At 42.2% G+C, this 12,068-nt stretch overlaps 2 protein-coding genes across 2 annotated transcripts; both read left to right on the plus strand.

The window, feature by feature from the left end:
• Positions 1-748: 748 nt before the first annotated feature.
• On the plus strand, positions 749-6,722 carry LOC132986945 (shugoshin 2-like). Its single transcript, XM_061053670.1, has 9 exons — positions 749-912; positions 1,243-1,346; positions 1,459-1,634; positions 2,195-2,269; positions 2,544-2,617; positions 2,751-2,902; positions 3,009-5,060; positions 6,033-6,147; positions 6,242-6,722. The coding sequence occupies exons 2-9, from the start codon at positions 1,262-1,264 to the stop codon at positions 6,372-6,374; spliced, it is 2,862 nt and encodes a 953-aa protein (XP_060909653.1). The 5' UTR covers positions 749-912; positions 1,243-1,261; the 3' UTR covers positions 6,375-6,722.
• On the plus strand, positions 6,569-11,966 carry LOC132986946 (uncharacterized protein C2orf80-like). Its single transcript, XM_061053671.1, has 9 exons — positions 6,569-6,660; positions 8,422-8,493; positions 8,586-8,667; positions 8,736-8,818; positions 9,602-9,692; positions 10,217-10,294; positions 10,421-10,508; positions 11,095-11,201; positions 11,398-11,966. The coding sequence occupies exons 2-9, from the start codon at positions 8,453-8,455 to the stop codon at positions 11,464-11,466; spliced, it is 639 nt and encodes a 212-aa protein (XP_060909654.1). The 5' UTR covers positions 6,569-6,660; positions 8,422-8,452; the 3' UTR covers positions 11,467-11,966.
• The last annotated feature ends 102 nt before the right edge of the window (positions 11,967-12,068 follow it).

Consider the following 12,068-nt stretch of genomic DNA (forward strand, 5'->3'; position numbering starts at 1 on the left):
CTGTGTAAACAAATATAGTAGGCATCTTCAGCCATAGTCAACACAAACACAAACAAACCAAGATAAAAAATAATCCATGCAACATTTTCAGCACATCTGCATATCTGTGTCAGGCCATAAGGATGCAATTCGTTCACTAAATGCCAAGAATCAGATACACTGTCTGACCACAACAAGCTCTTTATTTACTCATGGAAAAGCTGACATAATTACCATGAAATCTGATGTGTTTCAGAGCGTGTCACAGTCCCAAGAGTAAAACGAAAACAAAACATATAACTATAGAGGTTATAAATGTATTTGGTTTGAAAGAAAAGTGGATTTAGTCTGACCACCTTTGTGAAAATATAAAGGTTTGATTTTACACGTACCTTTTATATTCTATAAACATGAAATTCAAGCATAAAGAGAAGGAACTTTTAACAACTTGTTATGATGAAGGATGGCACGAAGAACATATGTGACTGTAAAACACAACATGTCAATCATAAATTTTCCCTAAGTATTAACTCACAGGTTCAGAGGCTATAAACGCACATACGTATCACTATCCCCATCGTGAGGAAAATTCGAGTCCTACTTTTAAATGGAGTCATTCATAGTTGAACTAACAATTATCCAAAAACAAATGGATAGCTGAGTTTTGGAGGCAACGGCTTCAGAATAGACAACTTCTGCCTGAAAGACTTAGCGCAGGGAGACTTTTAATCGTCTCCCGATTGGCCGTCAGCTCCTGGGACGCGCATGCGCTGTAGAGCGGCGGACTTTCTGTTTATGTTTAAAATGGAACGAGCAGCATTTTACCCACGACATATTTTAAACTATTGAAGACATTATTAGCGTTCGTTTATCATCGATAAGGACTTTTATTAGCAAGACGCGAAGTCTCCCGCTTGTTGAAGTTTGTTAACGGTAAGTTTTGTCCTAATTTTGAATGTAATGTGCTACTTTACACCACCCGGTTAGTGAATAAGATAGTATAGATGTCGGTTGGCTAGCTAACGTTAAATTTAAAAAAAATTGTCAGCTTAGTTATGCTCAAAAAAGGAAATGCTCAAAGTGTCTAAAACCTCCAGTTTCATGCCTAAAATGTAACATTGAGACAGATAAAAGACAGACAGACACATACATGACAACACTGACTCCCTTTCCGTACTTGTGACGTCATGCTCGTTGTGCTAAAAACACTGTTGTACAAAGTCCCGTGTTTTGCTTTAACAAATAATTTAATAATTCACACAGCCCTTCATAACACCTGATCATGTTACCTGTGCGGACAATGACACCCATCACGTCCTCCAAGCAGCCTTCAGCTGCAGCATCGAAGATCAAAAATAAGCTTCTCAGTGAGTCTGACACACTTTTTCAAACCATTTAATACATTTGTGCAGTCCTCACATATTTTCTGAATGAGCAAACACATGGGAATTCTGTTATTCTTCTTTGTTGCTGCACCAGACACGTCTTCCTTCTTCAAGGTGTCTCTGAAGAAGAACAACAAGGCCCTGGCTGTTGCTCTGGCGATGCAGAAGGAGCGGAGCCGGCAGCTGGAGAAAGACATCATGTTCCTTCAGAAACAAGTGGAGGCTCTGTGCTTTGAGTTAGCCGCAAAGAAGTACAAGCACAGGAAACTGGTTGGTTTGTTGTTTGAAAATATCAACACTTACAGTTTAGTTTACATTAAGTAGGTTACTGCTTATTATTTTACTGCTCCTAGTAAAACAGGATCATAACGATGAGCAGTAAAATAATCGGACAGGAGCAGGAACCTCTAATCAGCATTTCATAAAGGAGGACAAAACTAAAGGGACAACACCTAGCCTCAAATACAACACACACACACACACACACACACACACACACACACAGCCTCAGACACCGCACGCTCACACACTTTACAATCTCTACAAACCTCCTACCCTCAGGCCACAGGCTCATATGACTCACCTTCAGGATGAAGAGAGCCAAGTCAATCTTTGTGCCCACACTCACTCATGAATGGCTTATCTATATATTTATTTTAACCAGCACTCTCTTTAACCTTTCATAACATTATTCATGCCCTATTTATCGTGGTAGTAGTTGTGTAGAAGGCTGTTATTTCTGACCGTGCACATTTGTTTTAACAGACAAACTATCTCAGAATTTCCCTCTTTGAATTGATGATTGACTGAAATTTTTTTTTCTCTCACAGCTCCTCATCTTGAAAAACCTCCACAGCAACACTCGACAGCACCTGGACATGGTGGCTGACTTGTTCTCTGACGGTGTAAGACGTATTTCCACTCAAACACTTTCTCTTTTTCTGTGTTACCTAGAGATAGACATTAAGGGCACAATTGTACTTGAAAGACGCACAGTATTATCTCAGTGATGTTATTTTGAGTTCAGTTTTTCTGAGATTTTGGAAATCCCAACGAAGTTAAAAGTGTGTTTGTCTCAATGAAACATAAGAACTCTGAACCAAACGGAAGTCGAGGATACCTATTTATCAAACTACACCTGACATTATCTGTGATTTTATTTGTATGATTTACCTGCAGGATCTTCCTAAACTGTCGGAGGAAGCAAATATCTCATCAGGCGACATTGACAAACAACATCTTGAAATGGAAAGGTGAGGAAATACTGTGTTCAGATTGATTTGGACTTTGAACTAATAACATGTCTTTGAGGTCTCGGCAGCTTTGAATTCATTCTGTTTTTTTCTTTCATCCTGTCCTCGCCCTCCTCCCAACTCTGATTATTAGTCCTACAGATCAGTTACCTCCCCAGCCCGAAGCTCTAGAGCCCTTGCCGTGTCCCCTCCAAAAACTCACAGCAGATTTGCCTGAAACAAAAACCCGTGCAGATGCCTTCAATATCCAGAGCAGACTGCCACCGCCCTCTGATGTTTGCAAAGGTAAGCACCTGAAAAGTCTTTTTTATCATACATTATTGTTGCCCACTCTGCGATTTTCATAAAAAGTTTGCTGGAAATAATTTTAATTTTTATCAAATTATTGCAGAGAAAACTTCAGAGAGAAGGTGTTCAAGCCAGCACAAACTAGTTCCTGGGATAGGACTGTCTCGTCCGTCCTGCACCCTAATGGAGGAAGTAGATCGGCTTTCAAGGAAAATCTCTCAATCTGGGTTTGACATGAAGTCTGTCCCCTGTCCTCAGAACAGCCAAACCCCCTCAGCTTCAAGTCTAAATGAAAAACCCAAGCCATCTCTCTCCGACGATGTTCCCCCTCCAAGTAGCTCAGTCATTGAACCAGAATCAGAAACTGGCAAAAAACAGGAGAATACAGTTCTTCTGAATGCGACAATGGACATGACGCTGAGTAATTCTGTTGAGATAGTCACCGTGGAAACTAAGGCTAAGAAGACAAGACGTGTTGGCAGGCCGAAAAAGAAGGAACAAGCCTCGGGGTCAAATGTGGGGGAAAATCCACAAGTGGAGAGCTCTGCAGATTCTAAGTCGAGTGCGGCTCAGAGTTCTCCTACTGGTTCTACAGATGACCACGCACCAGAGAGTATTAAAGACCCGGAGGTTACAGAGTCTCAGTCACCCAAATCACAGAGTACAAGTGTCACCACCTCTCGCATTCCCAAACTGAGCAAGTCTGAGGCTGGCAACAACTCGAAGAAGGCGAAGAAGAAATTCAAATCTAATGACACCCCCAAGTCCAAAAGAGACTCTGCTGATACTGCCCCACCAGATGTGGACGATTATTTCATGGACCCTGATTTTAGACTCTCAAAAGCCAGAGAGAGTCTAAGACTTGCACCAGAGGATGATACCGCAGAGGAGGCGTGGCCTAAAATCACATGCAGGAGGTCCAGGACAAAAGGCAGGAGGATGTCCACATTCACCAGGACGCCTTTTGTGACTTTGCCATTGCGTGAAAGTGAGATCAGAAAGTCTGAATTTGAAAAAATCCAAAATGAAATGGAAGAAGTAATCGAGAGAAAATATGAAGCATCCAAAGACCATGAACTACCTGAAGAATTCCTGTTCTGTGCTGATGAGGTTGCACTTCCTAGTTCTGGACATTTGGCGAATGAAGTACAGAGAAATGAAGTCAGGACAAATTCTGCAGGAAGTCACAAACCAAAATGCAGGGGGACGTTTGTGATCTCAGTTGCCAGGGAGAGCATGTTATCGAGCAGGGCTTCCCCAGAAGTCGACGTCGCAGAGCACGACGTGATGCCTTCTGCAGGATCCTCCATCTGTGAGGCAGAAGGAGTCGCTGTTATGCAACATTCAGGATCAAGTCCACACAGTGAAAGTGATGGTGCATGTGTCCAGACAACACCCAGCTCATGTAAGCGTCCCTGGCTGGCCACTCAGGATCCAGGAAGCCCACAAGAGGATTCGACTGGCAAAGAAAACCACGATGCACCACAGCTGGACCCAGAATGTTCTTCAGAAGCTGAGTTTCAGAAACCTAAAAAAGCAAGGAGAGAAGAAACGAATGGGTCCAGTAAAAAGAGTAAAAAGTGTGTTGAAAGTTTAATTAACAGGAAGCAGAAGACCAAAGGTCGCCATAACAACACAGGGTTTAGATCTGCCTCTCCTCTCGATGACGTTGACGACGCTGAAAGAAATCAACACCAACTAGATGAATTACAAGTTGTTGACCCACATTCTTATATTAGTGAAAAAGAAGAACTCTTTGCATATTTATTTTCTCTGACACCTGACAAATCCAAGAAGGAGTCAAACCCAAAACAGAAGAGGAAGACGTCCAAGCTGAAGAGACTCACACAGACCAGAAATCTGAGGGAGACGTTTGTCGTCTATGGAGGCACAAACAAAGACGACGTCTCACTGAACGACTTCAGGACATCTAATATGTCAGATTCCAACAGTCACATGGTGGACAGCAGAGGAGCGGCAGGTCGTCAAGATATGGGAGACCTGCTGACCGATGAGATGCCTCCGTGGATGCACATCGATGTCAGCCATGCTGACACTGAAGCCGGCTCTTTACCTGCGACCCCCAGGAGGGAGACGTGGAGCAGGGAGGCAGTGATCGAGGAGTCTGCTGCTGTCACAACTGAAGCCTTGTCAGGTGGGACGTCCTATAATTTGTCTTTTATTTATTTAATAATTACCTGGTAAAGATTAAAGGTCAAACTCCAGTGAAGATGGCAGGTCTTCTAGTGCAACATTTTTTTTTCTTTCATGAAATGTCCTGACTTGATCTTGTAAGGTTTTTTATTTTGGGGCTTTTTATGCTTTTATTGTACAGATAGGACAGTGTATATGGAGTCAAAACAGGTGCTGTCTTTGGACACACCTCCTACTTCCCTTAGCTCTCCCCTCCCCTCCTTACTCCACAATACATTCACATCAGTTTGTTAAATTTGGCGGGACATCTTGAATAAGAAGTGTTCTATTTTAGAAATTACACATATTAAGTCTTCAAACTGTGTAAAGAGCATCTTTTATTCATTCCTCTTGTAGGGCTGGATTTAATTTAAAGGTCACATATTATTCTAAATGCACTTCAGCATGTTCCTCTAACTCTTAATATGTGTCTCTAGTCCGTCGACAAACCCGCCAATGATGAGAATCAAGTCCATCCTCTCCATCTTTTGCCTGCTCCACTTTTCAGAATATGTGTGATCAAACAGGCAGCTTAGAGATTTTCCCTTCATGACATCACAAAGGGCAGTAACCCCTCCCCCAGGTGGGTGACACTCCCACAGCTAGGTGTTTGTTCTGCCCTCTGAGTCTGCCTTCTCACCGTAAACAATAGGACATGGAGCGAGAAACCCGAGACACCCAAGCCCTTCCAGCGAGGGGGCGTGGTCAGATATAGCTCATATACATATTTAAAGGTACAGACACAGAAACAGCCTGTTCTGAGCAGGGCTGAAATAGAGGGGTTTATAGGCATGATCAAATAAAGGATCAGAGTGGATTTATAACAAGAAACTTCACAGACATGTTTTGGGGAGATCTGAGACTCTCTCTGGTTGAAGAAGAGGAAGAGAATATGTGACCTTTAAGAGCTCAACTTATTTGTGTGTTTTTGCAGCAAGTGGAGTCTTAACAACACTGACCAACACCATCTCAACTCCAGACGGTGAAGCAGGAGGCAGAACCAGGAGACGACATGGTGTCGTCAGTTACAAAGAACCGACCCTCAACAGGTGAGGACTTCTCGTTGAAACTGATCAGTGGTAACATCTTTGTTTCAGGTTCAATTAAAACAGGAAGTGATCATTATTATTTATTTTTTTACAGCAAAATCAGACGCGGAGATAAATTCACGGACAGCATGTTTCTGAGCTCTCCGGTGTTTAAGGAGGGGAAGAAGAAGAGACAGAAGAAGACTGGAAACAAAGCAACGCAGGAAAAGTCTGTTAATGTGGACTGATTGTTTTTATTTTTCTGTGTTGTACTTTTATCCAAACATGTTCATGTAGATGTAATGAACGTGTGTTCTGCAGTGCATGTGTTCTGGTCGGTAATGTGTGTCAGTGATGACGGGAAGTTTGCTCATTAATAATTCAGCGCAGAATGTTCACCTGAGAAGTCTGCTTCCCGTTAAAGACTCCTCACAAAGGTCGGCTGCGTCGGTGTAGCATGACGGCAGACGGCTGTACAGAGTTTAGTGTCATCATGTAAACTGGAGGGCTGGGGTCGGTTAGCAGAGTTTAGTGGTGAGTACAGCATGTTGACTTAAATATTGTTTTTATTCATTAAACTGACATTTTACATTAAAGATGGATTCAGTTTTGCTTCATTTGCACCCAGGACTTTGAGTTGTTCTTGCAGAGAATATGTTAATAGGTGAACTAGACTTTCTCTGCATGTTAGGTCGGACATGTTGGTGGGTCTCTGTGAGGTCCGACAGAGGATCAGGTTTATCTCCTGCATCCTCAGCAGTAGATTAAGCCCCTACTCCATGACTCTGTTTTCATAAACACAATGAACATGGTTATGTTTTTGAAGTATCCTTGTTATTTGTTCTGCATGTAAACATTGTATCCTGGTTTCAGGTTTTAGATTCACTATCTGGCGCTCAGGTGGCGACCAGTGGTGTAAATACCTGCTTCAGAAACCATAACCACTATAAGGTATTTACCTAGGTCTAGGGTTGTCACGATACCAGGATTTAAAACTCGGATTCTAGTAAAAATCAAACTAAATTGATACCTATTTTAAAGCAACAACCAAAATAGAAGTCCTAGAGAGCCAACATTGGAGCATTTCTTGTTTTAGTTGCTTAAAGGCTTTATATGTGATTTGTCACACTTAAATGTAATAGAAATCAAGTATATCCTCTGAAAATAACTCTGTGAGTCATGACTGTCTACAATGAGTGTAACACCCAAGTCCCACTGTCTGATGCTTTCCGAGTTTTCCGAGTCTTATCTTCAGTTTGTTTATATCGCCTGGACGGCGGCTGACTCCTCCCCTCGCGAAAAAAGAGTTGTTTAATTGAGGGACTAGAGAAAAGAAGAATAACATACTGTACTCACTGCTTAACTACGTTTCTAGATCACGCTCATTTCGAGTAAATTTACATGCAGTGTGAAGATATGAGCATAAGATCAGCATAAAGATCGCTAGCATTAGCATGCTGACACAACAATGCACCGCTAGTTGTTTTGGTTTCATGCTGGTGCTCAAGGGCGACATCTGCTGGATCAAAAAATCGCATATAAAGCCTTTAAAACTGCAGAACAATTCCTGCAAAATGAATTTTGCTAATGTTTTTGTGCAGTTTAGTCGTGCAGGACTTTTATTGCAATTTTGATGAACCAAGCGGCAACCTCCGGAAAAAAGCCGATGCTTAAGTGTAAAATACTGCAGTTTCTCGAGTGTCCACTAGAGGCTGGCTGCAGAAGCACAGGAAGTCACATACACACCCATTCTAAAAAGCCTGTTTTTACAGCAGAGATTGACATGTTTACAGCCTGGTTCAAAAAACCGAATAGGTCTGATTAGCTCATGTCTTGATCGGCACACACTGTACGGAAAATATAGGAAAAAGGAAATATATATAGGAAAAAGAATACTTTAACACACTTGATTTCACACAAATATCCAGGTTATGGTTGTTGTTTTGAAGTATCCAGAATATGCCACCTGAAGAAATCCACAAGAACGGAATATTTTAAGATAAACACGTAATTCAGGTGTCTGCTCCGTCTTTGTTGGTACAGACGAGCTGCTGAGATGGTGAGAAATCAAGATTAATTCAACATAAATTATTAGAAAAACCACAAACTGTCACAAACACAGAAACAATGGAGAACCAGGTTTCTCTGAAAAATCTCAGAACCAGGCTTCGACTCTAAATGGGGAGACGAGGAAGAGGAAGCATGCCAGCCCTCCCTGCTGCCAGTAGATCCTTTTTATTCACCCTCCACGTTATGCAGATGATACTGTATTGGGATGTCGTCCTGTTTTTCCAGGAGTTCTGCTTGAAAGTATTCTGATCAGAAAATGGAGGCGAGGCAGCTGAAAAGAGAAGTCGAAGCCCTCATGTGAGTCCAACATAAAGAACGTAGTGATTGTAGATTTAAGAACAACGACTTAAGATGGCATCAGGTGTATTTATTCTTTCCTTTCCCCTCAGCGGGGACTACATCGGACAGAAACTAAGAGAGAAGTCCTTTGACCCAAAGGGGAAGGGGACCTCCACCGTGCTGGATGATTTGGTAAAAAAAGCATGGGATGACATGTTAACAGAAGATAGATGACAGCTTGATTTGTGTCTATGTTACAGGCTCACTACGACCTGGCCATCAGCGTCGCTCTGTGGTGGCTGGAGAAAGAGGAGGGACGGAATGTGCTCGACAGAGACATCATGTAAGCAGCCTGTGTGTTCAAAGACTTAAGGTACCACTGACCATGGGATGGGCACATGTTTTCAAACACAATCTTTTAGTCTTTCAGTGAACACCGGGAATGTTCAGATCAAACACTCAACTAAAATCCCTCCTGGTCAGTTTATTGGTCAAGCTGCAGGCAGGTAGCCAAACCCCCCTCAGGTAGTTCCGTCCTAATCGTCTTACATAACTCACTGAGGTTTTATTAATTGAGTTTATACTCTTGCATAATTTGTCGTTAATCTCTTTGTTACGTTTCCCCTTTATAAGCATGTTTTTAAATCAGAGTTATATTTGAAAGGTTTGAAAGATTTAAACCGAAAATCTCCTCAAGAGAAAAAGGCAGACCTAAGAAACTTAAAAAATCCACACATCGGAATAAAGGAGCTTTTGTTTTTGTGATCCACATTTTCAGCTACTTTTATTTCTCCTAATGAGAACCACCGAGCAGCTGAGACAACAGGAAAGAGATCATTTTACTTTCTACATTCTTAAAGCATTTCTGATTTAAAGTTCACATATCCTCCTCCTCATCAACCAGTTTAAATAAGTCTCAGAGCTCCTCAAAACATGTGTGAAGTTTCTTGTTCTAAATCCACTCTGATCCTGTATTTGATCATGCCTATAAACCCCTCTATTTCAGCCCTGCTGAGTTAGAGAAACATGGTGAAGTGTGTTTTGCATAATATGTGACCTTTAAATATTAGGCCCCCCCAGGTTTCCATGATGTTTAAAATGAACTCAATCCTCTTCTCACCTACAGCGGGGCAACAAGCAGATCAGGAATGGCCCAGTATCCTAATCGTTTGGAGCGCGAGGCAATGATCCTGTCATCATTTGCTGGGATTATTATGGTGAGTGTCCATGTTTGAATTAGCTGTCGGTCTTACACCTCCTTGTGTTCAGCCCTGGCAGCATATCACCCCAACCCTCTCCCCCCTCCACCGGCTCCCAATTAAATCCTGCTTCAAACACAAAATGCTCCTCCTCACTTACAAAACCCTCCGTGCCCTCGTCCCTCAGTACCTCTCTGACCTCCGACCTCCCACACACCACATCCTGAAACCTGCGGTCTTTGGACACTGGCCTGCTGTCCATACCGCACACCAGACTCCTCACCTATGGAGGCGGGGCCTTCAGCGTCACAGTCCCCTTCCCTCAGTAACACCCAGCTCTTTAGACAATCGAATGCCTCATCTTCGGACACTCAAAAAAACTCTTGGAACACTGTCTTTTCTCTGCCTCCCATCAGATTCCCATCTTTTCCATTCCAAACATGCACATAAAGAGCGTGGTCTTTAATCTCAACTCAGAATGTGTTTACTGGTTAAACTGGTTTGACGTTTTCCAACCTTTGACCCTTTTTTCCCGCCTTCAGAGCAGCCTTCCAGTGGAGGAAATCTTGGCGCTGTACAGGTGCAAACCTGCTGCTTCTTACCCCAACCAGCACTCCAAGGTACGAGGACCCTGGCTGATATTTCACTCTCCTCTGCAGAAACAGACCCTGTGTGTGTGAGTGTGTGTTATTGTGCCTGATGTGGTTTCCACTAAAGCCAATCTCGCCTCTTTTTTCCAACCTTAGGTTGCGCTCGTCCACCCCTTCACGTTATCCTACCACCCGTTGGCCATGCTCGGCTCTTACAAGGCCGTGCATCACTCCAAGAAGCACAGTAAGTGTGTCTACAATAATCAGAGTCATCTTTTATCTGTGGTTCCCAATTTATTTTGTCTTATTAGATAATTATGAGACACTTATGATATTTCTTTTAGATGTTTCAAGATGCATAAGAATGTTTTTTTTTAAAAACACTGCTCTAAAAACCACGTCGGTTAGTTTCTGTTAGTGTTGTTGTACTTTAAATCGTTCTTGGTCTCAAGCCCACTTCTTGAAGGTCTCCCTCTCGTCTCAGAATCAAAAGCATTTTTACTTGGTCTTGTCCCAGTCTCGGACTGGGCGGACTCCTGATTTTGATATAAGACCGGTCAAGACCACCACTGATCTGCTACTTTTTCCGTGTCATTACTGTGATTAGAAATCAACAAATAACTTAAATTAATTTGTAGTTTGATTTTTATCCCCCGGTTACGACCGCAAACTTCAACCCAATCGAAGTGAGTGACACGCCCCCTAAACACAAGATGAGGATTTTTCAGAGATATTTATGGTCTTGGTCTTGTTTTGGTCTCGGATCACTCTTGTCTCGGTAAGTGTGGTCTTGACTACAACACTATTTTCTGTTTTAAAATCTGTTAAAGGTTTAAAGCTGAAAAGATGGCTGTCTGAGAGAATGAAAGCTAATGCTCCACCTAGACGAGTTCCAGTGCAGTCTTCCTCCTCCTCCTCCTCTCACTCCTTCCTCAGTGTGAGTAGACACAGCGAGCGTCCTTATCTCTGATTTATTTATTTTATATCTAGATTATTCCAGAAAAAAGAAGAGGGGAGTTTTCAGAACTACATCTTTGTTGACTACATGCACTGAAGGAGTCTACTGCCACCCTGTGGTCATAAACAGACATCACATGTTCCTCACTAACGTCTCTCCTCTGACTCTCTCTCAGGACAGCAACGATGGCCGACAGGAGAGGACTGAGCACTACGAGGGTTCACTCGAGTCTCTGCATGACTGAAGTCCTCTTCCTGCACTTTCTTATATGACTTTAAATCTCCAGACTGAGGGGAAAAAGTGTGTGAATTATAAAACCCTCAAAAGTTTGGACGTTGTGTAAAATGTCAATAAAAGCAAAATGAGATGATTTGCAAATCATGTCTTGGTCTCGGTTAATGTGGTCTTGTGTGTGTCATTTTTATTTGAAAATAGCACAAAGACAACATATCAAATGCTGAAACTGAGACATTTCTTAGGTAAAAAAAAAATACATCAGTAACGCCTTTCAAACTAAGACAGGACAGCCGAAACGTTAAAAGAAAACACGGCCATGTCCCAACATTTTAGAAATGTGTTGCTGGCGTCAAATCCTATTTTTTTAATTTTTTTTTTATTGTAATTTACAAGAAATTTTAGGTGATCAGTTAAAGTTTTAAATGGAATATATTATGAAAAATCCACCTCTACAGTGTTTTTGTGTACTGACCCACAACATGTGAAATAAACCCATCCAGTACTTTGTTTGTGGTCTGCATAAATCTTACAACACAGAGATCCCTATCCTCCCCTGGTATCTCCACCCATGGACTCCACCCCCAGCCTAGAGTAAAACCTTTGCACAGG

Source organism: Labrus mixtus, chromosome 13 (genome assembly GCF_963584025.1).
Source record: "Labrus mixtus chromosome 13, fLabMix1.1, whole genome shotgun sequence".
NCBI classification, from domain to species: domain Eukaryota; kingdom Metazoa; phylum Chordata; class Actinopteri; order Labriformes; family Labridae; genus Labrus; species Labrus mixtus.

Excerpts from the sequence above, each read along its gene's own strand:
- LOC132986945 (XM_061053670.1), top strand. The coding sequence starts at position 1,262 with ATGTTACCTGTGCGGACAATGACACCCATCACGTCCTCCAAGCAGCCT. Across the intron at positions 1,347-1,458 it reads GATCAAAAATAAGCTTCTCA|ACACGTCTTCCTTCTTCAAG; the intron begins GTGAGTCTGACA and ends TTGCTGCACCAG. Across the intron at positions 1,635-2,194 it reads AGTACAAGCACAGGAAACTG|CTCCTCATCTTGAAAAACCT; the intron begins GTTGGTTTGTTG and ends TTTCTCTCACAG.
- LOC132986946 (XM_061053671.1), top strand. The coding sequence starts at position 8,453 with ATGGAGGCGAGGCAGCTGAAAAGAGAAGTCGAAGCCCTCAT. Across the intron at positions 9,693-10,216 it reads CATTTGCTGGGATTATTATG|AGCAGCCTTCCAGTGGAGGA; the intron begins GTGAGTGTCCAT and ends TCCCGCCTTCAG. Across the intron at positions 10,509-11,094 it reads GCATCACTCCAAGAAGCACA|GTTTAAAGCTGAAAAGATGG; the intron begins GTAAGTGTGTCT and ends AATCTGTTAAAG.